At 39.0% G+C, this 25,653-nt stretch overlaps 1 protein-coding gene across 5 annotated transcripts in view; it reads left to right on the top strand.

The window, feature by feature from the left end:
- RBPMS (RNA binding protein, mRNA processing factor) overlaps positions 1-25,653 on the top strand; it is a 186,377-nt gene that overhangs the window by 58,071 nt on the left and 102,653 nt on the right. For all 5 annotated transcript variants that reach the window (XM_060001116.1, XM_060001115.1, XM_060001114.1 and 2 more), the window contains 2 exons: positions 22,225-22,302; positions 25,190-25,228. In XM_060001116.1, the coding sequence (XP_059857099.1) occupies positions 22,225-22,302; positions 25,190-25,228 (117 nt within the window). The remainder of the gene's footprint in view (positions 1-22,224; positions 22,303-25,189; positions 25,229-25,653) is intronic.

Below are 25,653 nucleotides of genomic sequence, written 5' to 3'. Positions count from 1 at the left end.
AGTTTCTGTTAGCTAGTCAAAACTTCAAAACCTTTTCCTTTCCTAAAATATCAATATCTACGAACTTTAGAGCAAGTTGTGAGTACTGTTCTTACTATCTCATACTGCTTTCAAATGTGGCTACCTGGCACAGATGTCTTCTTTCCCATACCCTGTAAATTCCTCAGAAAGACATACCAAACTTTATTCATCTTTGTGACCTCTATAGCAGTACTTCTCAGTGTGTGTTCTATGGGCTGCCTGTATCAGTATCATTTGGGACCCTATTTAAAAACGCACATTCCAGAGGCCCAGCCTTAATTAATCAGAATATCCAGGAATGGAGACCAAGAATCTTCATTTTACATAACCATCTTGTCCTCCCTGTGAACCTCATGCTCATTAAAGTTTGGACAGTCGTTCCTGTAGAACGTTTTTAGTATGTTCTCTGGACCAGGCAACTGGTTAGAAATGCAGAATCTCAGGCCCTACAGTAGGTCAACTGAATCAGAATCTACATTTTAATAAATTCCTATGAGATAATATGCACACTCAAGTTTGAGCACACTGCTTTACAACTCCTTACAAGTAGTAAGCTCTCAGTAATTAATCATTGCCTATTGGTTCGTCAATCTCCTTCTCAGATATTCTCCTTTTCTAAAACAAAACAGCCACAACTCTCAAATTTTAGGGAGTGTCTCAGGAGAATTATTCTATTATTTTCAATAAAAAATTATAGTGAGAGTTCACTGTGTCACTAGTTTAAGCACAGACTTAGTGATCTCCTCCTAAATAAATGCAGAAGTACCTCATAAAATATAATCACAGATCTGTTTCTCATAGGAAAGGGTCTAGTTCTCTGTGTGTGTGAGATTCACTCTGGGCCTGGCTCAAAGGCCTCTGCTCCCAGATCAAGTGAAGTTCTTCCCAACAGCCCCCATGGCCCTTGGCAGTGAGGAGCTTTCAAGGCCACAACCTCCTCTCAGTGGGAGGAAGCATAATTGAATATTGCTTTGTATGTTCTTTTAAAACTAGAAAACCTTTCTGTGGATGTGGTAACTTGTTATATCAGTGTTTCCCAAATGTGTCTGAACAGGAAAATCATCTGTGTTGCTTCTTAAAAGTTCAGACACCTAAGCCTCGTTCGAGATCAACTGAATCAATTTCTGGGGGAGAATCCTAGCAACCTATTTTTTAAGACACCCTGGACATCTTTGTAATCAGACATATTTTGAGAAACACTGAATTATCTGATCTTTCCCTCAGCAGATTACCTTTCTGATTATATTTTTTGTTGTCCCTTATGTTTTCTTGAACATATATTGCCCCAGGAGCAGTAAAGAAGGTAGCTCGGGATTGCCAGTTTAGAACTGAAATATGTATAACTAAGTACTGCATAATACTGTTTTTCAAGGACTTAAAAATTAACGTTATTTCATACTACTTATGGTCCTTTGAAAATGTTATAAAAATGGCAAGGGTTTTGAAGATGTAAGATGGTGAAATGATGAAGCGCCGTAAAATACTTGAGGGGTAGATGTGTGTGCATGGGGCTTGCTTAAACAAGTGATTTGTCATCTCTTATCTCAGAGCTCCTTTGCATTTAACTCTTGAATGTGCTTTAACCTAAGATAAACTTTTGTTATTATTACTATATTATTTAGAGAAATGACTTATGCTTTCTTTTTCTTGTAATTGTTCGTGTGCTATCCTTTCTGAATTTTGCAGAAGAAAGCTGGTTCTTTCCTCTTGGAAAGGAACAAATTGTGTTGACCTCTAATTTAGGATTAGAGTAATTCTGGGTCTTGAGCATTAAAACAAAACTAAATTATCAAATACTTAATGGTAGTCTCTTAGAAGTCACTGAATTTATTGGTTTGTGTAAATCCACTATTAGACAATGTTACTTAATTTGGGATCTCAAATTCTTACACATTATAAATCACTTCACGGGTTTAAATTATTGTTTTTGACGGATAGATAGGAAGGGAGTCGTCTTCTCTTACAGTTAGGATCCTGACCATTTCTGTGAAATAATTTAAGTACTATCCAGTTGTGGTTTTCCCCAAGTGAGTGTGTCATCTGTAAATGGCAGATCCAGAAGGAAACTTTGATCCCTAACCTTAGGAAATTTAGATCCCTAATTCAAAACTATAGTGATAGGTGAATAAGGTAAGGTGCCTGCTTTCAAGGAATTTATAGTTTAATTGGAAAGGACTTAAAGCCTGTGAAACAAATAGAGACAGAATAAGACATGTGACCTTTTTACAAACAGTGCAACAGGAGTTCAGCGAAGAAGGAAGGAAATAATGAAGCAGGCACGGAATGCTACTGCTTTGGAGAAGGAAGGAGACTTGATTGATTGGGGCTTCTAAGTCCAGAAGTGAGCCTTCTACCCAAGTAAAGAATAACTGTAAAAGAAGAAGAGGGGGCCTTCCCTGGTGGCGCAGTGGTTGAGAGTCCGCCTGCCGATGCAGGGGACGCGGGTTTGTGCCCCGGTCTGGGAAGATCCCACGTGCCGCGGAGCGGCTGGGCCCGTGAGCCATGGCCGCTGAGCCTGCGCGTCTGGAGCCTGTGCTCCGCAACGGGAGAGGCCACAACAGTGAGAGGCCCGCGTACCGCAAAAAAAAAAAAAAAAAAAAAAAAAAAGAAGAGGCTTTCAGTCAGGAACAAGCAGGGTATGATGGATGTTAAGACTGACTTAGTAGAGCCCAGGGAAGAAATGTTGCAGAAAAGGGAGGAATCATAATTATGAATACTTGAAGGCCAGAGGCTTGGGAATTTTGTTTTCACGTAGTTGGAAGAAACTGATGCATGTTATTAGCAGTGCTGATTGTGAGGTTAGAAAAACAGTAATTTTGTTTGTGTCTTTATTCATTTCCAAAACCAAATGTGTGTGCATGTGTATCTTATATTCTGTTTTTAACATCTTTGAGCCATAAAATGGCATTGCAAATAAAATTTTATATTTCTGATAGTTTTAAATTTTATTATGTTCTGATGAATGGGACACTCTCTAGCACAGATTAAGACATTTGGAGGAAAAAAAATGGTGCTTGTGCCAGCCTTGCAGGGTCATCTGCGAGTTACAGGCCGGTTGTCTAAGCACTGCTTACGCTTGGATAGCGTTAAAGGGATGAGGTTCCCTGGTTTCCTAGTACCTGGGACACATTTCACTTAGCAAAAAAGTGTATTGCATGTGATGTGTAGTGTTAACTACCCTAAAAAGGTTTTAAGTCATTGGTATATTGTAGCTCAATGTTTTTTAGTTTTCTGATGACGTTTTATATTCTGCTGTATAGAATGTATACATTAGGAGTGTCTTTCACGAGGTTCCAAATAAGTTATCCTTTAATGGCTGAGATGTGGCCGTTTGGAAGAATGAGTGAGAAGTTTTGGCACCACAGGACAGCACAATCTGGAAAGTTGCTTGTACCTTTATTTGGTCTTATTAGAACACAGGCTCTGGCGCTGTGAAAACTGTTTTGGCTGTGCGTATTTCAGCCTGTGTCCTACCCAGAGCCTGGACGGCACACCGGGTTCCAGGGAGATCACTGACAGGTCAAGTCATGTCCACTAGGAAAGATCCTTCACATGCCCCCGGGTTCTGACAATTTTGAGAATTCTTCCTCAATTGGAGAAGAATAGGTTTGGAACCTGCCTGAGCTGTGTGAAGTTCACAAAATGGAAAATATAGAGCTGGTTTCTGGAAAGAGTACTGTTTTGTGTTCTTTACAAATATGTCGTATTATACATGCATATTTTCATTCACGCGTTAAACCTTGAAAAGGAATTCTATGAGAAGTTCCTGAAAGGGCGTGGAGGTAGTATGAGCAGCAACATTTCACTCTGGACATTCAGTATTAATAAGGGAATATTTGTGTCTTAAGTGGTGTGTGCAGTTTGTTCAGTGGTCATGTTTTTTCCTTAATAGCTATTGTTGAAAAACCGTTTTATGGGTAATTTTTCTAAGTATCTTTGGCTAAATGAAGTCCTAAGTTTTGGACTTGAATAATTTCATTCTTTAGTGTTCATTTTGCCCCGCCAGCAAAAAGTATTACCTCATAGCAGTTGAAGGGTTATATTTACTTATTTAACAAAAACTTATATAATGCTTACTATTGCCAGGTGCTTTTCTTTTCTTTTCTTTTTGCTTTTCTATATGCTTTACAAATATTCACGTATTTAGTCTTCTTCGCAACCCTATGGAGTAGGTTTCATTCTGTCCCCCGTGTTATCAGTGAGGAAACCGAGGCTCCAATTAGTTACTGTGTTGTCCAAGACCATTTAGCTAATAGGTGTGTCAGCTGGGGTTCAAGTTCAGGCAGTCTGCCTGCAGAGTTTGTGGGCTTAAACACTGTGCTCTACTAAGTCACTCTTCCTCAGGAGGGAAAAAACCAACACAGATTCAGTCATGAGTGTTCTGCTGTCGGTTCATCAGATTCTTTGATCTATCAGTAACTCTGGAGCCCATTTGCCTTGTTTTGTGCTAACAATTCTGCTGAATTCTTTAAATTTGTGGCTTAAGATGACATTCTCCTTTATTACTGTGAATAAAAACACACAATTTAAAAAAATATACTTTTAAAAACAATGAAATATATATTCCAAGGGCTTGATTGAGAGGTTCTCGATGGCAAGAACTAGGTCTTCTTGACTGATGTCCTTTGACCCCAGTATGCTTTCACCAAAAGCCTTTCTTTTCCTTTCACTGTACCTTTGGAGTTGGGATGGAACCTGGAGATGAACTATTCCACACCTTCCTTTTATAAATAAGCAAACTGAGGCTCAGAGAGTTCATGCCCAAGCCCTCAACAGCTAGTTCTGAAGCAGAAATGTGACTTAAATTACTTGGCTCAATTTAGTGGTCTTTTCCTTCCATTATAGAAATTGAAAAGTTACAGTGCTGTGAGAACCCAGATAAAATATCTAATAAACTTTGAAACATTTTAGATCCATTTGGAAAGCATATATTATACTTTTATTAATCTCAGTTATTTCTCAACCTCAAACCTCATCATTTCTCTTCTGACATTTGTTATATCTTTCAGTACTTCCAGCCAACACATACAGTCCTGCTTGTAAGTCATGCCAAGTGTTCTGAGACCGGCATCCCTTTACATAATTATACATACACATAAGTAATATATAAGCTTAATATTGACTTGATTGAAATGACTGCACAAATGGGAAATAGATATGATTATAGGTGATTATCAAATCAAACAAATATGTATCACTAGAGAGGTAGTGCCTGTAGTAGGCTGGGAGATTATAAGTCATAGCCTAAGTATATAGCATGTATTCTGGAATTGAAAATTCCTACCATTGGAAAAGCTAGGAGGTGATCCAGACTTGAACATTGAAGTTTTCTCTTTTACTGGAAGAATGTGTTATAAGCACTGGGCTTTGCAGTAAACTAACCAGTTTATAAATTAGAGGAGGTAGCCAACCTAAAATAGATTGTATTTTAAAAATTTGTGTTTCAGTCATGTGGCATTTTAAATGCAAACAAATATTGGCTGAAATTCTCATGTAGAAATAGGTTTAGAAAAGTGGGTGGTTCTTAGTAAGTTCACCTAAAGCCCTATTAATACAAAAAATAGCCTGCATATAATATGTTTCTGTGCTCTGTGGGAGTCTCTGTGACCCTCCCAAGTTTTTCACCTGGTAGTAGTTTAAAATATTTTAAATTTATATATTTGCAATTTTTATTTTCTATATCATATGAGATGAATTTTAAATGAGGTATGGATAATAAAATAGAATATAACTAAGATATGTAGTACAATAAAAGGTAGTGATTGAACAAATCAGGAACATTATAAATTGAGTAAAATACACTCTTTTTTTTTGCGGTACGCGGGCCTCTCACTGTTGTGGCCTTTCCCGTTGCGGAGCACAGGCTCTGGACGCGCAGGCTCAGCGGCCATGGCTCACAGGCCCAGCCGCTCCGCGGCATGTGCGATCTTCCTGGACCGGGGCACGAACCCGTGTCCCCTGCATCGGCAGGTGGGCTCTCAACCACTGCGCCACTAGGGAAGCCCAATACACTCTTTTTTAAAAAAAAGTCACATTTGTTTCATTCTAATGTCTTTTACAATATGGAATCTTATCAATTAAAAATTTAATAGGAAAAATACCGGTCTTCTTCTGATAGTACTTTAAAATAGAAATGCATGTGAATCCGTAACCATATAGTTTCACCGGCTAGTTTTACCAACTGATGTAAGTCTCTTGACTGATGTTTATATAATTATTTATGTCAAAGTTTAAAAAAATATACACTTAAATTTGTTTAAACTTACTTTTAGATAATTGTAGGTTCACATACAGTTCTACGAAGTAATACAGAGAGATCCTGTGTGCCCTTTGCCTGGTTTTCCCTAATGATAACATCTTACAAAAATGTAGCACCATATGACAACCAAGAATTGACAGTGATACAATCCACTCATTTTATTTAGATTTCCCCAGTTTTACATGTACGTGTTTTGTTCTATGCAGTTTTATCCCACGTGTATGTTTGTGTATCCACCACCGCAGTTAAGATGTGGAACAGTCCCATCACCACACGGATCCCTGTAATTGCCTTTGTAATATACACCTTCCTTCTCACCCCTCACTCCCTCTTTGTCTCTGACTTCCACAGACTCATCGGTTTTCCATCTCTAGAATTTTGTCATTTCGAGAATGTTAAATGAATGAGATTGTGTAGTACGTAACCTTTAGGAATTGCTGGGGTGTTTTCTTTTTTTCTTTTACTAAACATAATTCCCTTGCGTTTCATCCAACTTATTTGTGTTAACATTTTTTTATTGCTGAATGGTATTCCATGGATACTGGTATACCACAGTTTGTTTAACCATTCCCCCATTGGACGACATCTGGCTTATTTCCAGTTCTTGGCTGTTATGAATAAAGCATCTGTGAATGCTTGTGGACAGGTTTTTTTGTGTGAACATAAGTTTTTCTCTGGGATAATTGCCCAAGAATGCAATTACTAGGTTTTATGGTAATTGCACCTTTAGTTGGGAAAGAACTTGCCAAACGGTAATATTTTCTAAGGTGGTTGTACCTTTTTACATTCCCACCAGCAGTGTGAATGAGAGATTCGGTTTCCCCACATCCTCACCAGCACGGTATTGTCATTATTTTTATGTCCTATGAGATGATACAGTCTGATATGAATATTAATCAAATGGATAATTTAATGAGTTGTGGACATTAATCAATGTATAGTGTAACTAACATATATATTATCTCTAATAAAAAGTAGTAATTAAATAGATCAAATGTTATGAAATTGAATAAAATGTACTTCTAATATACTTTGAATATTAATACTTAATCAAGAAGTTAGCTCCTACTTTTAATTTTACCATTAAAGTAAGTAGGAAGAAGGCAGGTGTTACTATGTCCAAGTTTAAAGATTTTAGAGACCGATGATTTGCCTAATACCACTTCACAATTTGTTAACATTCTTTTTCCTTATTACTTCTCCTTTTCCTTACTACTTTTCTTTGATAGGAATGCTTGAACCTATCAGACTTGATTTTTTTTAAATCTCAGAAATAGAATGAAAAAGAGAACTTGCTGATGTGATGGAAGCTAAACAAGAAAGAAAGGAAGGAGAAAAGGAGTCTAGGAGGATGCATTAATAGCAGGAGGCTGGGCTGCTGGTCAGAATGGGATGTACTCATGGCCTTCGAAAGAGGAGAAAGAGGGTAGTGAAGGGACTTTGAGCCACACTATTGGGATTCATAATTTGGACAGTACTTCTAGTTTAACTTGTTAGTTCCTTTTGCTCTGTAAACGTATTTTTATTTTCTCTCTTGTCCACTTTAAGCCTGTGTATAACGGTTGTGTGATAGTACTGTCAGTTGCAGCCTCTCTTAGAGTTGCCTTTGGAGCATGAAAATACATTTCCTTTTTGATTGTTGTAACCCACCTTAATATAGGTAACATTTTCTGAGTCCTTACTGTGAACCAGGCACTGAACTCTTTATTTAGCTTATTTAATCATAGTGACAACTCTGTGTAAAGAATTACCCCCCCCCAAAAAAAAAAAAAAAAGAATTACCCCCAAATTTAGCAGCTTAAAGAATGAACATTTATTATTTCAGTTTCTAAGGGTTAGGAATTTAGGATGCTTAGCTAGGTGCATCTAGTTCAGGATCTCTCATGAGGGTGGACTCGAAACATTTTTTTTCCCCTGTGTTATACAGTAGGTCCTTGTCGGTTATCTATGTTAAATATACTAGTGTGTACATGTCCCAAACTCCCAATCTATTCCCCACCACCACCACCCTTTCCCCCTGGTAACCATAAGTTTGTTCTCTAAGTCTGTGAGTTTGTTTTGTAAGTTCATTTGTATCATTTTTTTTAAGGTTCTGCATATAAGTGATATATATATTTGTCTTTCTCTGTCTGACTTACTTTGCTTAGTATGATAATCTCCAGGTCCATCCATGTTGCTGCAAATGGCATTATTTCATTCTTTTTCATGGCTGAGTAATATTCCATTGTATATATGTACCACATCTTCTTTATCCATTCATCTGTCGATGGACATTTAGGTTGCCTCCATGTCTTGGTGATTGTAAACAGCGAACAGTGAACATTGGGGTGCATATATCCTTTTGAACCATGGTTTTCTCTGGATATATACTGTGTATATGTGTGTGTGTGTGTGTGTGTGTGTGTGTGTGTGTACACACATACTGTGGAGTGGGATTGCTGGATCATATGGTAGCTCTTTTTTTAGTTTTTTAAGGAAGCTCTATACTGTTTCCATAGTGGTTGTACCAATTTACGTTCCCACCAACAGTGTAGGAGGGTTCCCTTTTCTCCACATCTCCCACATTTATTCTTTGTAGACGTTTTGATGATGGCCATTCTGCCTGGTGTGAGGTGATATCTCATTGTAGTTTTGATTTGCATTTCTCTAATACTTAGCGATGTTGAACATCTTTTCACTTGCCTCCTGGCCATCTGTATGTCTTCTTTGGAGAAATGTCTGTTTAGGCCTTCTGCCCATTTTTTGATTGGGTTCTTTTTTTGTTTGTTTGTTTTTTGATATTGAGCTGCATGACCTGTTTGCAAATTTTGGATATTAATCCCTTGTCAGTCCCATCCTTTGCAAATATTTTCTCCCATTCTGTGGATTGTCTTTTCATTTTGTTTATGGTTTCCTTTGCTGTGCAAAAGCTTTTGAGTTTAATTAGGTCCCATTTGTTTATTTTTGTCTTTATTTCTTTATTATTTGTCTTTATGTTATATTATTTGTCTTTATGTCTTTATTATTTATTTTATAGGAGATGGATCAAAAAAGATTTTGTTGTGATTTATGTCAAAGAGCGTTCTGCCTATGTTTTCTTCTGAGAGATTTATAGGATCTGGTCTTACATTTAGGTCTTTAATCCATTTTGAGTTTATTTTTGTGTATGCTGTTAAAGAGTGTTCTAATTTCATTCTTTTACATGTAACTGTCCAGTTTTCCCACACCATTTATCAAAGAGACTGTCTTTTCTCCATTGTATAGTCTTGCCTCCTTTGTTGCAGATTAATTGACCCTATGTGCATGGGTTTATTTCTGGGCTTTCTATCCTGTTCCACTGATATATATGTCAGTTTTTATGCCAGTACCATACTCTTTTGATGAATGTAGCTTTGTAGTATAGTCTGAAGTCAGGCAGCCTGATGCCTCCAGTTCCAGTTTTCTTTCTCAAGATTGCTTTGCCTAATCGGGGTCTTCTGTATCTCCATTACAAATTTTAAGATTTTTTTTTTTTGTTCTAGTTCTGTTAAAAAAAAATATGCCATAGTAATTTGATAGAGATTGCATTGACTTTGTAGATTGCCTTGGGTAGTATAGTCATTTTGACAGTATTGATTCTTCGAATCCAAGAACATGGTATATCTTTCCATCTGTTTGTATCATCTTCTATTTCTTTCATCAGCATCTTATAGTTTTCAGTGTACAGGTCTTTTGCCTCCTTAGGTAAATTTATTCCTAGGTATTTTATTCTTTTTGATGTGCTGGTAAAGGGAATTGTTTCTTTAATTTCTCTTTTTGAACTTTCATTGTTAGTGTATAAAAATGCAGTAGGTTTCTGTGTATTAATTTGTATCTTGCAACTTTACTGAATTCATTGATGAGCTCTAGTAGTTTTCTGGTAGCATCTTTAGAATTTTCTATGTATAGTATCATGTCATCTGCAGACAGTGACAGTTTTACTTCTTCTTTTCCAATTTGGATTCCTTGTATTTCTTTTTCTTTTCTGACTGCCGTGGCTAGGACTTCCAAAACTATTTTGAATAGAAGTGGCAAGAGTGAACATCCTTGTCTTGTTCCTGATCTTAGAGGAAATACTTTGAGCTTTTCACTGTTGAGCATGTTGTTAGCTGTGGGTTTGTCATATATGGCCTTTATTATGTTGAGGTATGTTCCGTCTATGCCCACTTTCTGGAGCGTTTTTTATCATAAATTGGTGTTGAATTTTGTCAAAAGCCTTTTCTGCATCTATTGAGATGATCATATATATGGTTTTTATTCTTCAATTTGTTGATGTGGTGTATCACACTGATTGATTTGCAGACAATGAAAAAATCCTTGCACCACTGGAATAAATCCTACCTGACCGTGGTGTATGCTCCTTTTAGTGTGCTGTTGGATTCGGTTTGCTAGTATTTTGTTGAGGATTTTTGGGTCTGTGTTCATCAGTGATGTTGGCCTGTAATTTTCTTTTTTTTGTGGTATCTTTGTCTGGTTTTGGTATCAGGGTGATGGTGGCCTCAAAAAATGAGTTTGGGAGTGTTCCTTCCTCTGCAAGTTTTTGGAAGAGTTCCAGAAGGATAGGTGTTAACTCTTTTCTAAATGTTTGATAGAATTCACCTGTGAAACCATCAGGTCCTGGACTTTTGTTTGTTGGAAGTTTTTAAATCACAGTTTCAATTTTAGTATTTGTGATTGGTCTGTACATATTCTCTAGTTCTTCCTGGTTCAGTCTTGGGAGATTGTACCTTCCTAAGAATTTGTCCATTTCTTCTAGGTAGTCCACTTTATTGACATATAGTTGCTTGTAGTAGTCTCTTATAATCCTTTGTATTTCTGTGGTGTCCATTGTAACTTCTCCTTTTTCATTTCTCATTTTATTGATTTGAGCCCTCTTTCCAACCTAACCTTACACCTAGAGCAACAAAAGAAAGAAGAACAAACAAAACCCAAAGTTAGCAGAAGGAAAGAAATCATAAAAATCGGAGGAGAAATAAATGAAACAGAAACAAAACAATAGAAAAGTTCAATGAAACTAAAAGCTGGTTCTTTGAAAAGATAAACAAAATTGATAAACCTCAAGACCTTTTTAGCTGGGGCTGCAGTCATCTGAAGACTTGGTTAGGGCTGGAAAATCTGCTTCCAGGACGACTTGCTTGTGTAGCTTTTGGTCCATCATCATGTAGCCCTCCCCATAGAGCTTCTTGGATATCCTCATGACATGATACCTGGCTTCACCCATAGTGAATGATTCAAGAGAGTTTTCTACTGAAGAAGTCACAGTGCCTTTATTTATTTATATTTATTTTTGGCTGTGTTGGGTCCTCGTCTCTGTGCGAGGGCTCTCTCTAGTTGTGGCAAGCGGGGGCCACTCTTCATCGCAGTGCGCGGGCCTCTCACTGTCTGTGGCCTCTCTTGTTGCGGAGCATAGGCTCCAGACGCGCAGGCTCAGCAGTTGTGGCTCACTGGCCTAGTTGCTTCGCGGCATGTGGGATCCTCCCAGACCAGGGCTCGAACCCGTGTCCCCTGCATTGGCAGGCAGACTCTCAAAACACTGCGCCACCAGGGAAGCCCATAGTGCCTTTTTTTACCCAGTTGCTAGAAGTCACACACTGTCACTTCGGCCATATTCTTTTCATTAGAAGGGAGTCACTAAATGAAGCCCATGCTGAAGGGGAAAGGAATTAAGTTCTACGTTATGAATGGAGGAGTGTCAAAGATTTTCTGGACATAATTTAAGACTGCCACACCTGGGTTACCAGTGTTGTCTCGATTTTCCAGATGAGGAAACTTGTGAATGGAGAAGTTAAGTGACTGGTCCAAGGTGCATAGCTAGTTGGAGAAGTAGGGTTTCAGTCTCAGCAGCCTGGCTCATGTGACTCCTTTTCTTTGTCTCTTTTTTTTTGTTTCATTTTGTTTTTACTACATATGCTTTACTGCCTTGAGTACTTCATCTCCTGAGTACACATTAAAAAGTCACAGTGACTTCACTTCTTCATACTCATTCACAACTGGATATTTATGGGTTACTTGCCTCTTTTATGCCTCACTCCTAGTACTGTGACTTAATACTTAGATTCACTCATTTAGTTCATCCTGTAGATATTTAGCATCTACTGCTCAGTACTGGGATGCTCACCACTGTCGTGTGGGGAAGAACTTTGATTTTGAAGGTGTACTGACCTAGCAGCAAAGAATTTCAAGGTGTATATTGGGTAGTTTCCCATGACTAAACATTGGGAAGCAAACATTTTTCCCATAGCCTTTTGGTTTTGCAGTTCTCACACCTTCTGTAGTTGTTAGAACTATGGTGCATTGTGGGTGGTTATTTAGAATGCATTGTGAGCTAAAGTTGACAGTGGGATCAACTTCCTCAGATGGAGTTTGTCCACTACTGATATCAAAAGCAATAAATGCCTTAGACCCCTGGGCAGTGTTAGGACCATAATCTTGCCCCTGCTAACTTTTTCCAGTACTTTAAGTGACTATGAAGAACCCTGTGCTATCTGCGATAGTTTTCCTCTGCAGTTTGGGAGGAGTAAAATGAAGTAAAAAAAATTTTTTTCCCCAAGAGATCTGCTTTGTAAAATGACAATCACAGTCACCCAAACTATGCCGAAAGAGAAAGAGAGAGAGGTCTTAGAATTTTGATAATATTTCTGTATATTCTTGTCTTATATTTCATTTTGTTAGGCCATGGAATAGTCTGTATTATGGGTAGCCCAAGGGATCTTTTTGACATACAATTTTAGGGTACACTATAGGATTAAAAAACCCTAAGGGTAACTGCACTTTGGGGCATCAGGATACAAACTTCTGTTTATAGTGTACTGGATAACGTATCCAATGAAAAATCTTCATGTTTTAGCAATGTGAACAGTGCAGTGTAATTGGATAAAGAGTACGATTCCATGGGTTAACCAGTGTTAAAACAGAATAAGCCATCAGAAAATTGACTAAAGGAACTTGGAGAAGCCATGGTGGGGTGTTAAAGGGTAAAGCTTCCTACCTTTATAAGGAACTTCTTGTTGAACTCGAAGGACTTGACAACCATATATTGTGTTTGACAGCACTCAGTGAATTTCTTAATAATGTGGCTAAGTTCTCACTTGCGCGCGCGCGCAGGCGCACACACACACACACACACACACACACACACACACACACACCCCCACCCCACCCCACCCCACCCCACCCCACCCACCCTAGTTTCCTATCTAGGCTAATTCAGACCCTGAATTCCTAATTTACCTCTGGTACCCACCTCTCTTTGTGTCTGACAGCACTAAGAAAATTCCTTAATGAGGTTAAGTGCTTATGTGTACACACCTCTGCCTATACTTGGGCAGTTTCAAACCCTAGAAATTCTTGATTTGTCTTATCCTTTTAAAAATATAACAGATGTGAGGAATGGCCTAGATTAGACTTTGGTTTTAAGAAGTCCTATCAAGGTGAGAGTTTGAGACCAACTGATTTTAAATTGATATTGGGTTGGACTGGGATAAGCTCCTCCAGAATGAAAGTAGAAGCATGGTGTACCTAGTGCTAATTTGTGGCCCAGTTCTCTGTCCATTTTCTGAGCCCTGTACATACGAGTTTATGAAACGTGATGTTTCTCTTTCTTCACTATGTTCTCCCCTGAGCCTTCCTCCTTTACCTCATAAGTTAGTGGAAACTATCTGATCACCTTGGCAAAGGGGGACCCTGGTTTCCATGGGCCTTAAATAAAGCTATCAATTTGGTTATACAGATAGGATATCCAACTGAATAGCACTTGGGGCAAACACTAGTGGATCCCTCAAAACTAGGGAGTCGTGCATTGTGGGTAATTATGTGGCTTTTTCTTTAGAAAGGATAGAACAGTTATCCATTTAAAGCTAAAACAAAGCTGGCAGTCCATAACAACAGCTTAGTGGCCCTTTTATCCTACGGTTAGTCAGTCCTTGGTGTCTGTAGCAACCTGGCCTCCTGAACCAAAACATACTTTCTCAGGGCTAGAAAAGGAGCAAGTCTTTAAGTCCAGTAGGTGGCCATTGTCAGGAAAAAGGAACTTGACCACCTGTCCAATTTGAAGCCAATGCCAAGAAGAAACTGGAGCTTGACCAAAGGCTGGTCAGTTTCTGCTGAGCTGCAACCAGAATGAAATACCTGGCAGGCCATTTTAATGATTGTGGTAATCCATTTCTGTGGTGGCAAGATACGAATGGGAGGACTTCCCTGGTAGCGCAGTGGTTAAGAATCCGCCCGCTAATACATGGGACATGGGTTCGAGCCCTGGTCCGGGAAGATCCCACATGCTGCTGAGCAGCTAAGCCCGTGCACCACAACTACTGAAGCCCATGCACTAGAGCCCGTAGAGCCCGGTGGCAACAACGGAAGCCACCGCAATGAGAAGCCCGTGCACCGCAACAAAGAATAGACCCTGTTCGCCGCAACTAGAGCAAGCCCGTGCACAGCAACGAAGACCCAAGGCAGCCAAAAATAAACAAAATAAATAAATGTATTTTTAAAAAAAAGATACGAATGGGAAATCATGGCAGGCCAGCAAAGCCTTCTTTGGAACTGAGAGGACCAGCAGTCCTCAGCGTGGTTCAGTCTTGCAGTTTGGGTTTTCAGCTGGTGCTTATAGAATAAGCAAAGAACTAAATCTACTTACACTTTATTTAAAAAGAATAAAATAATTTATTATTATTTAACCAGAGTGTAAAACTTACAGGGCTCTGGAACACGCAGATTCCCTGCCCCAGCCTCGTGTGTTTAAACAACCCAGCTCTATGGGACTTATACTGCCACACATACGTGGAGCTCTTTTTAACTTCTCTGCCCCTGAAACCACGTTTATTTCATGGTCTCAAGAGATAAGGCACTTCTTGGATGTTGGAAAGTGAGTGATTCCTCTGTTCTTGTCCTAGTGAGCAGTAGGTTGATCACAAAGCAAGAACACCCCTTTGCCTGGAGCTAGGATGGATCTCCTGCGCCTAGGGCCTTAGCTTAGAGTCACTAGTGCCCTTTTTTGGGTTAGATTTTATTTTTAGAGTAAGTACAGAGAAACACTCACTGATGGTCAGAATAGAAATGTGAAGCAAGTTACGTAAACGTGTATTTCTACTAGATCAAGTTTGTCCCTTTGGAGCAAGGACAGGCAGAAGATGAGAATTTCTGAGGACAAAAGTGGATGGGAAGGACCCGAGGTTTATATTTTCAAAGAAAGGAGATGTATTTGGGCTTGTGTTTTCTTTTTTTTTTTTAAGAAATAGTTTATGCTTATAAATATTTAAATGCCAGAGGGTACAAACATATAAAATGAAAGTTCTTTGTAATCCCACCTTCCCTCCCCATTATTAATTTAATAGTTAATGCATTATATATTCTTTTAGTACCTTTTTTTTTTTTTTAACCTGCGCATGTACTTAAAAACACTGAAAGAATTAGTGGGATTATGGTCAATTTCTGGTGTTTGCTTTTTTACTTAATAATCAGAAACCTTGTTCTATATCAGTAGATAAGGATATCTGCTCACCAATTTAAATGTGCAAGAGTTTGAGCATTTTCTCAAACTTTTTGTGAATTACTCATTTACCTTTGAAATTGGACTTATTTAAGCAAACAAAAAGTATGTTTCAGTCGTCATTAGTAGAAATGTGAGTGATTTTACTGTTTCCCATGTACTGATCGTTCTCTCCTTGTTAATAGGTGTACAGTCCTGAATTTTCTGTGGTCTGTTTATGACTTTTTATGTCTGCGATTTTTATGTGATTTCAGTCTGTTTTTCATTTTTCTCCCTTTTTGTCTCATTTCTCTTTTTCATCTAAATTTCTGTCTCTTACAACGTTAATTTTTTCTGACTTTTTGTCACATGAGTGTTTATCATTTGATGTTGTAACTGAACTGATATGATTGTGACTGGGAAGTATGATCACCTCATTTTGTTTGCCATGTCATCACCAGAGGCGTTGACAAGCAAACACTTACCGTTTCCCATGAATACAATGGTACTCTGCAGATTTCTAAAATCAAGGGAAAATTTAATACTGTGTGCTTAGGGCTGTGCTACACACTACCCAGAAAAGCACTTTCAACCTCTAAAATGCCCACTGCAAGATCTCACCTGGGAATCCACTTGCATATGTTTCAAAAAACAGTTACACCAAAAGAATGATTTAAACATACAACACATTTGAAAGCTGCTTTTAGGAGTCTACATTTGTATGTGTGAGAATGTGGATAGGTGGAGAGAAAGTTTGCAGAGGATAGATGATCATAGAAGCACCCCGATGGGTTTTAGGATATTTCAGATAAATGATTATACAGTTATTCATGAGTCATTAGAAAATGTGAAGGTGCCTTTCCCAATCCTAGGATTTAAGAGGAACCTCAAGACGTCAGCTCATAGCAGCTAGAGATGATGTCTCAGACCTTTTTACAAACGATTAAAATGTCCACAGAAAATGCCCATAGTCTTGGGACACTGTGTTTACTGGCTGTGACCGCTTGCTGAAAAGTGTGCATTCTACTGAAATTATATACAGAATTTAACAAGCATTTGTCTATTGGTTTTTATCTTAATGTCTAGATTACCTACAAGATCATGCGTGTTTTTTGTTAAAGGGCGGGCGTTTCCATTTCAGGGCCTGTTTTGGCCTTTCTGTCCAGGAAAGCCCGAGACGGACACAGTGACTTTACTTACTGAATTAGAGTTTAGAAGTCAGTCACTGAAGTGTGGCTTGTCTTTCCCCGTGGGAGCTGGCAGTGCCATTTAAGAACACACAGCTGGTGTTATCCAAAATGTAACTGTGGCCTCTGCAGGAATGGTTGATAATGGCTGAGCCAAGAAGGCCTTTGCGCTGACTGACCCGCACAGGACGATTTCTCCTAGCATTTCTTCTTTCAATCCTGCTGGGGTAGAAATGAAGTTGGAGGTACATCCACAGAATCCATTAGCGTACCTTTGGGACAGAGCTGTCAGCAGCTTCACATCTTGAACTTCTATGAGGCGTGTTGTGTCCTTGACTAAGAAATGTGTTTCCCCGTGTGTCTGATAAAGTAAACATCTGCAACGCTGAAGGCGTAGTGCCAGGCACATCTGTGTCCATAGACAATGCTGTTAAATTACGGGTTGCCCTGGAAAACGATTGACCTGCGACAGAGTTCATTTGGCATCATTCGTTTGTTTTGGGGCGCTTTTTTCTGAGTATTTGATCATGGATCTTACATGTCTCTTAAACTTTGATCTCATTGTTTGGGTTCTAACTGTTTACTCTGTGAATGAGCTAGGCTTCCTCTTGTCACAGAAAGCTGCATAGTCCTTCAGTGACAGTAAGCTTCCTGCAAGCAAGAATCATGTCTAGGAAAGGGAACCCTCCTGCACTGTTGGTGGGCATAGACTCGGGGCTCTCTGCACGTATGTCTGCCCTCAGGCAGAGGCTGTTGCCCGGCACTGCTGGCTATCAGGGAATCCAGCAGACAGCAGATGTCTTTTACATGTCCACACGTGCAGTCACATGGTATTTGACTAAACCGAATGGCCAATTAAATTCAGAATTAGATTGCCTTTTTCCTCTCATCTATTTGATTTACTATCAATCAATGTGGATTAAACAATCGATTCTCAAAAAAAAAAAAATCATGTCTAACCTTTGCGATTTCCATAGACATAGCAAAGGCAAAACCCGGAAGTGCTTTACTACTTAATGGCTCAGATAAAACGAGTGGTGGTGAGAAGAGTAGGGAAACTAAAATGTTTTAAAACATCCCCGTGATTTTAGGTCCCAGTTACCATAGAAAAGCATGAATTAGATATTCAGGAAGAGGGTTTTTTTTTCCATTCATTATCAGTGATTTTTTTTTTTTAACTTAATGGAGTTTCCCAGTCTGAGGAGGTCTAGAAAGGATTCAGAACACATAGATTCCAAGCATTTGGATTTAAGAGACCTTTAGTTGTCCTCATAACTTCATAATGTAAGTATTTAAGAGTTATTTTTCCTAGCCAGTCTATCTGTTCTGTCAGAGGAGAGAATAGCTCTTCATTGAGAGATAAGATGTCTTGGCAGGTTTCTGAGACAATAATGGGCTTCACTAGGTTCTAGGAAATGTAATTCGTGTCCATGTATAAATAAAGTGTCAGACATCTTAGTTGCCTCTAATTTGGTGAACAAAACAGAGTGGCCTTGAGTCTCTTTTTAATCCATGGGCGAGAGGCAAATTTAGGCCTATCAGTTCAGTGGGGGTTTTTTTGTTGTTTTTTTAATGTTTAACAGGTTTTTTTGTTGAGATACTGAGATAAGAATCTTCTAATTTTGAAATATATAAAAAAGTTTATAAACTTCACAATTTTTATTGATACAAATATTGACATTATTTATGGTTTCCTAAATAAAGTAATAAAAAATGTAGGCTGTTCTCAACCTAACAGTACATTTATAGTCTCTAAAACATGCTTATTATAGAAAGATAGAAAATACAAATAAACTAATAAAAAATATCAGAATCACTTATTAGGACTTCGCTGGAGGTCCAGTGGTTAAGACTCTGTGCTTGCATTGCAGGGGGCATGGGTTCAATCCCTGGTCGGGGAACCAAGATCCCGCGTGCCACACGGCACAGCCAAAAAAAAAAAAAAAGAAAAATCACTTAGTATTCTACCATTCAGGACTAAGTAATGTAGATATAAACCTTTTGGCATATATATCCTACGGCGTATTTTTCCCCCTTTCCATATACATGCATGTGTTGGCTTTTTGTTCTATAGAATAAAACTGAATGTACTTTTTCCTTGAACATAATTTTTATTGGTTGCATAATACATTTTATGGATGTAGATGAACCTTAATTTATATCAAGTAATCTTTCATTTAACTCCCAGATTTCTATTGGTTTTTTTTTTTTTTTGATAAATTGTTTGACTTGCAAGTTTCTAAAGCCTTTTTCTTTAGAATAGTGCTAGAAATGATAGTTGATTTCCTGAGTTAACTCCCCAGATCCTAATTGCTACCCGTCACATGGCTAAGCTTCCCTGCTGGACAAATGGTACTACAGTGATTAAAACACAGGATCTGCTTATCATTATTTCCATGGAACGCTGTGTAATCCATTCACCACCTGGCATAGTGCCAGATACAATGGGCACTCAACAAAATCTGAACGAGTGGAAGCTGGGATTCCTTCTCTATCCAGGTTGTCGTGGCCGGAGCCACCAAGTAGAACACATGGTGTTCACTTTCTGGAACGTGGGAAGAGGGATGTGGATAGCAGAGAGGGCGCGCAGGATAGCAGAATTCCCTTGTGTATGTCTTCGGCAGTTGTCAGTAATTCAGCCTTAGCAGCTTTGATAAAGAAAGTTCTGTGGAAAGAGTGTTTATCACTGGCAAAGTTGAGAGAGAAGGGAGAGGCAAAAGGTATACTGAACAACAAACCTGACCTTAATTGAAATGTATAAAACACTGTACCCAACAGCAAAAGAATATTCATTTATTTTACATACACACAGAACATTTATCATGTTCTAGGCTGTAAAACAAGGAATTGAAGGGCAGTTTCTTAAAAGTTGAAGCATATACCTACCATATCATCCAGCTATTCCATTTTCAGCTACTTATCCAAGAAGAAAGAAAACATATGTCCACACAAAGACCTGTACAAATCGATACATGAACGTTCATAGTCATTTTATTTGTAAAAGCCAAAAACGAGAGATAACCCTGGTGTCTCATAAACAAGCGAATGGATAAGTGAACTGTGAGTGTTCATACCACAGAATACTACTCAGAAATAAAAAGAGACTATTGTTACATGCAGCACCATGGATGAATCTCAGAATAATTATGCTAAAGTGAAAGAAGTCGGACGAAAAAGGAAACCTACTTTATAGCTCCATTTGTATGAAACTTTAGAACATACATACTAATCTGTAGTGACAGAAGTCAGATGAGTGATTGCGTGGGGATGAGGATAGTAGGACAAGGTAGAAGGAAGATTAAAGGAGCATGAGATAAGGAAACTTTTGGGGGGGTGATGGATATGTTCATTATCTTGATGGCTGTGATGGTTTCACAGGTTATACATATGTCAAAATGTATTGTAAAGCAAGATGTACAGTTTATGTGTCAATTATACCTCACCAAAGCTGTCTAAGATATAAAGAAGCAAATAATAAAAAGGCACTCATGATTCTGGGGCTGTTTACTTGATCGTAGTGTTTATTGTACACCTACATGCAAACGGCATTACAACTGAGCATTGATTTTTTTTTTTTTTCCTTTGAGTAGTAACGTGATTTCTAATGAGGAACTCGATCATGTTGTATCAGCTTGAGTAGAGAAGAGGAATAGAAAACATGGGGGTGAATCCGTGATTTCTAATGAGGAACTCGATCATGTTGTATCAGCTTGAGTAGAGAAGAGGAATAGAAAACATGGGGGTGAACCCGAACTCATAAAAACAGAGTAGATTAGTTAGTTCCCTGGATCTAGAGGGTGAGGAAAATGGGCAGATGTTGACCTAAGGATACAGACTTCCAGTTAGAAGCTGAGCAAGTTTTGGGGAATCTAATGCACAGTATTGTGAGTATATTTAAGGTACCGTATTATGGGTGTACTTGAAAGTCGCTGAGAGGAGGTCTTAAGTGTTCTCATCACAAAAAGAGAAATGGTAATTTTGTGGTATGATGGAGGTGTTAGCTAATGCTGTAGTGGTAATCGTTTTGAAATGTACATAAAAGTTTATTAGATCAAAAAGTACATTTGAAACTTAATATTATGTGTCAACTATATCTCAAAGCTGGGGGGTGGGTCTGACTAAAGACTCACTAAAATAAGTAGAAACAAAATGTGGTAGTGATGATGATTCAGTGTTTACTCCTTGCCTATTGAATCAAGACCATATTCCTGAGCCGATGACGTCATCCCCCCTCGGTTTGATCCTCCACTACCTGTTCACCTTTTTTGGCTCCCCTTCTCCCAGAATTCACTGCGCTATTATCCCCCTCTGCATTGCCTTGGTTAACGCTTTTTTTCTGCCTGTGCCTCTTCCCCACCTCACCTTTTTATATCTATGTGGTAAAATCCTACCTGTCCTTGAAGTTTCCATTCAGATGCCCACACGCTTACTTTGATCCTCCCAGCTGGAAGTGTCATCCGTGTTATGTATTTTAGCACACATTAAGTACGTATTTTGTACCGTAGCCCTTACGGTACAGCCAAGTCTGCCCTGCTGTTTCAGAACTGAACAGACACAGGGTTATGCATTTGGCTACTATTTAGACACATTTCAATTGTTTAATAAACTTCTGCATTTATTAAAATTACTGTAATTATCAATGCCAATGAGGGAAGCAATGACAAGACAAAGTAGGACAAAAAAATTGGTTCAGTTGTATTTTTGAACCACATTCTGTGTTCATTTGATTAGAGCGGAGGGGAGTGGTAGATTTACTGTCCTCATGACATTTTGTTTTCCTTAAGCTAATGTTTTAATTATGGACCCTCTTTTTTTTTTTCTTTTTGCGGTACGCAGGCCTCTCACTGTTGTGGCCTCTCCCGTTGCGGAGCACAGGCTCCGGACCCGGAGGCTCAGCGGCCATGGCTCACGGGCCCAGCTGCTCCGCGGCATGTGGGATCTTCCCGGACTGAGGCACGAACCCGTGTCCCCTGCATCGGCAGGCGGACTCTCAACCACTGTGCCACCAGGGAAGCCCTATGGACCCTCTTTTCCCCTCACATTTTTAGAACCAGGCAATGGCTAGGAAAGAAGTCAGTTTGTAAATTTAAATCAGCTAGAAGTGATTCACTCTGATAAATCACACAGAGCTACTCAAGAAGTGGCTTAGAGCAATTAGAGCAGTCATTGTGTCATGGAAAGAGCACGAATTAGGTAGGAGTCGAGGAGTATTTGAAGAAGTGTGTTTTGGGGATTTCAGGTGAGCTATTCTATGACTGTCCACTCCCTTGATCACTCTTGTATTTATCTTCCAGGTCCGGACTCTCTTTGTCAGTGGTCTCCCTCTGGATATCAAACCTCGGGAGCTGTATCTGCTTTTCAGACCATTTAAGGTACCTTTTCGATCTTTCAGAAATTGTAAAAGGAGACAAAGAGTGTGTGTAGAAGCTTCATGGGGCTTTTTGGAGAAAGAAATGAAATGTCTGTGAAAGCACTGTTTTTAAAAAGTTAGTGACTAAAGGAGATTTGACAACTCGGTCCTAATATACATTTTCACTTTGGAAGGACTGAAACTGCCTTTTGTCCTCCCAGTAGCTAATCTGGAGAAGTCTCTTACCGACGTGGACATGCGTCTGTTTCTGTTCTACAGAACAGCTTTAGTGTCCTCCCTGTTTATCCTCTTGCCAGTTAGGGGTGTTCTTCTGAGTACAGATCACCAAAAATACTATCAGTGACTTATTCTGTATTTATATTTCAAATGCAGTAAAAGTCAAGCCCTACCCCTAGGAGGTTCCTTATCAGTTGAAATACTGCTGTTAATACTAATGTTTGGAGACATAATAGGTTAAGTAGGCTTTTATGAACTAGACTAGGAACCTAACACCATTATTTTTGCCATGGGCAAAATGTCCAAAGTTGCAAAAACAGTAAAACAAAATTTTAAAGAATTGCTTGGTATGAGTTGAGGGAAATCTTTCCTGTTGCTTAGTGAAATATTTAATGCAAGTTGTCTGTCCATTGTGACTATCAAGATAAAACTACTTTAGAGGTAACTAATGTAGCTGGGATTGAAAATTTAACAGGAAATTGAACTAAAGCTGAAATAACCTTGCTCCAAGGAGAAACCTTGAAGGTTAGCCTTTGGAGGGTAGAGTAGGGTAGGGTAGCTGGGACTGGGCATGATGTGGGCTGAAGGCTTTGGCTCTGAAGGAGTGAACCTGGAAGTCATGACAGATTCAGGGCCTGTGTTTGGCCTGGTCACGTCACCTGAGGACATGTCAGCAACAGTGCCTGGCCGGGACCACACTTACGATCACGTGATGGGCCATCTTGATTGATGGTTAAAGATCTATCCTGATTTGAAGCAGGACCCCAGCCACAGAGGCAAGACAGGTTGAGGGACAATATCTAACTTCTTAGGGGGAGAGAGTAGGATGTGACAGCTGAAAACAATTGGGTAGTAGAAGGAGAAGGACGGTTGAGGAGGCAGCGAGTTAAAACCAACAAAGATAAAACAGTCTAGTTTATGTGCCCCAAAGGCAGCGTGTCATAATGGACGTAACTCCATTCTGACAGCTCTCCTTTTAATGCAACAATAATGATGACATTACAGAGGGAAGCAGAAAGGTTAGCCATGAGGTTAGCTAGAGGAAGTGGGAAAGAAAGAGAAGGTATTGTGGGGAGAGTGCCAGCTTTATAGAATTTCCCGAGTTTCTTCTGCAGGGTTGTAGTTTTTACTGTCTGTCTCTTCTGTAGGATGAGGACTTTTTAAAGCTAACTGATCCTCACATGTATCCAATAGTATGTATCCAACGTAACATACATAGTTATGTCTTTGTATACATACAGAGAGATTTAGCCAGCAAGCCCCTTAAGAATTATCTCATTTAATTCTCATCACAGTCCTTTAAAGTGGGTTAGCCTCATTTTTTTCAAATAAGGAAAATGAAACTTGGAGCAGTTGAATACATTTTGCTCCAGTTTACACACATAATAAATGGCACGGCCAGGATTCAAACCCAAGCAATCATCCCTCATCCGAACGATTATTTGATACTACTTCTCTATTTGTGACTTGAGAGGACAGTATATCCCTACTAGTGGTCTTTTACTTGAGTGAAATATCCATTTGTCCTTTGCCTCTGAGGCCTTCAGGGTGTTTAAACCTTCAGGTTTTTCAGAGAGCGAGAGCACCTTGAAAAACGAAGAGGCAGGGCTGTGAATCACGACCTCTCTGGCTAGAAGGGCTCAAGGCCTTTGAGGTAAAATGTTTACAGTAGCTAATTAGTAACATAGTTCTCTGCTGGGAAAATAGGAGGATGAATCAATCCCAACATGCTGCCCAGAAACCCAAACGCTGAAGTCAGGACCCTGGTACATTCCTACTAACCCTCTTTTAATTAAAGTCCCCAGAGTCTGACCCTCGTCTGCAAATCTGTCTCTGCACCGATACGTGTGGTGGTCAATCATGTCAAGTGTTGTTTTTTCCCCTCCTGTGTCATCCATCAGTGCAAGCTAACAGTCATTGATTATTTTCAGAAATAAACAGACTTTGTTATCCTTATCCTGGGGAGCCAGGAGGGCTTAAGGGAGGGAGTGAAAGGAGTGTTTCCATCTTCCTTGAGGATGAGCTGGAGTAAAAACCCAACAGGGAATTTTCACATCTCCCAATCAGAACACCACTGTGAAAACTGATGGCTGCAATAAATAAGCAAAAGAACTCAACAGATTTTAGCATCACTGCCTATTTAACCTTTCCTGGAAGTTTTGAAATTTTCATTAAGTTCTACCAAGTACGATCTTAATGTTTTATTGTTTTATAGCAAATATATGACCAAGTCATCACACACTCTGACCTTCCTAACTTATCCCCTTCCCTCGCCTAGTTCTATAAAATGAAAAAGACCTGCTGTTGACATAGACACCATTTTCCTATGCATAAGTGCATCCATGCACTTATGTTTCTTTTCCCTATATATTTTCATGAACTCATGCACTTATGTTTCTTTTCTGAATTTCATGAAAATATATAGAGATAAGAAACATAAGTGCATGAATTTCAGGGCTTGATTTCTTTTAGGCCCAAGTATGCAAAGATTGGCATATACGTCATGCGTGCGTGTGTGTATAAAATTTGTTTTCCCAATGAACAGGCATTTGTGAGAAGAGTTGGTCAGTAGTCGTAAGGGACTCATTTTCACTTGAGCAGGATGCTATTACAATTGCTCTTTTCTCCTACTACTCTTTATTTCTGGTCTAAATTTGGTTCTTTATTTTCAGGGCTACGAGGGTTCTCTTATAAAGCTCACATCTAAGCAGGTAAGAATTTCAGACTTGCACATAAATGATCACTTCCACAGTAAGTTCGGATTGGCTTTCTTCAGGAATGTTACTAGGGCTCGACGTTCTTTTTTTATTTCCATTAAGATTTTATTTTGTTGTTGTTGTTGCTCTAAAATTAAGGGTGAGATTGCTTAGGAATTAGCACAGGAAAGTGATTCCTAATTCCACAGCCTCCAGCTAGAGTGTCTGAGTCTGTCCTCAAGGAAGGTAAATACAGTGCATCCAGCATAGTTATATTGGGATTGATCTGTATATTCAAAAGAAATTATTGATTATTACGCCAATTTTTTCCTGGGTGTTTTTTTTGTTTGTTTTTGTTTTTTTGTAAAGTTAAACAGGCAAACTTTTCATTCACAATCGGTATGGGAATTGGATGACGAAGAATCAGCCTGTCTCTTAAA

Source organism: Delphinus delphis, chromosome 21, assembly GCF_949987515.2.
Source record: "Delphinus delphis chromosome 21, mDelDel1.2, whole genome shotgun sequence".
NCBI lineage: Eukaryota > Metazoa > Chordata > Mammalia > Artiodactyla > Delphinidae > Delphinus > Delphinus delphis.
Note: the sequence above shows the minus strand (reverse complement) of the source record. Positions and strands in the feature narration are given on the sequence as shown.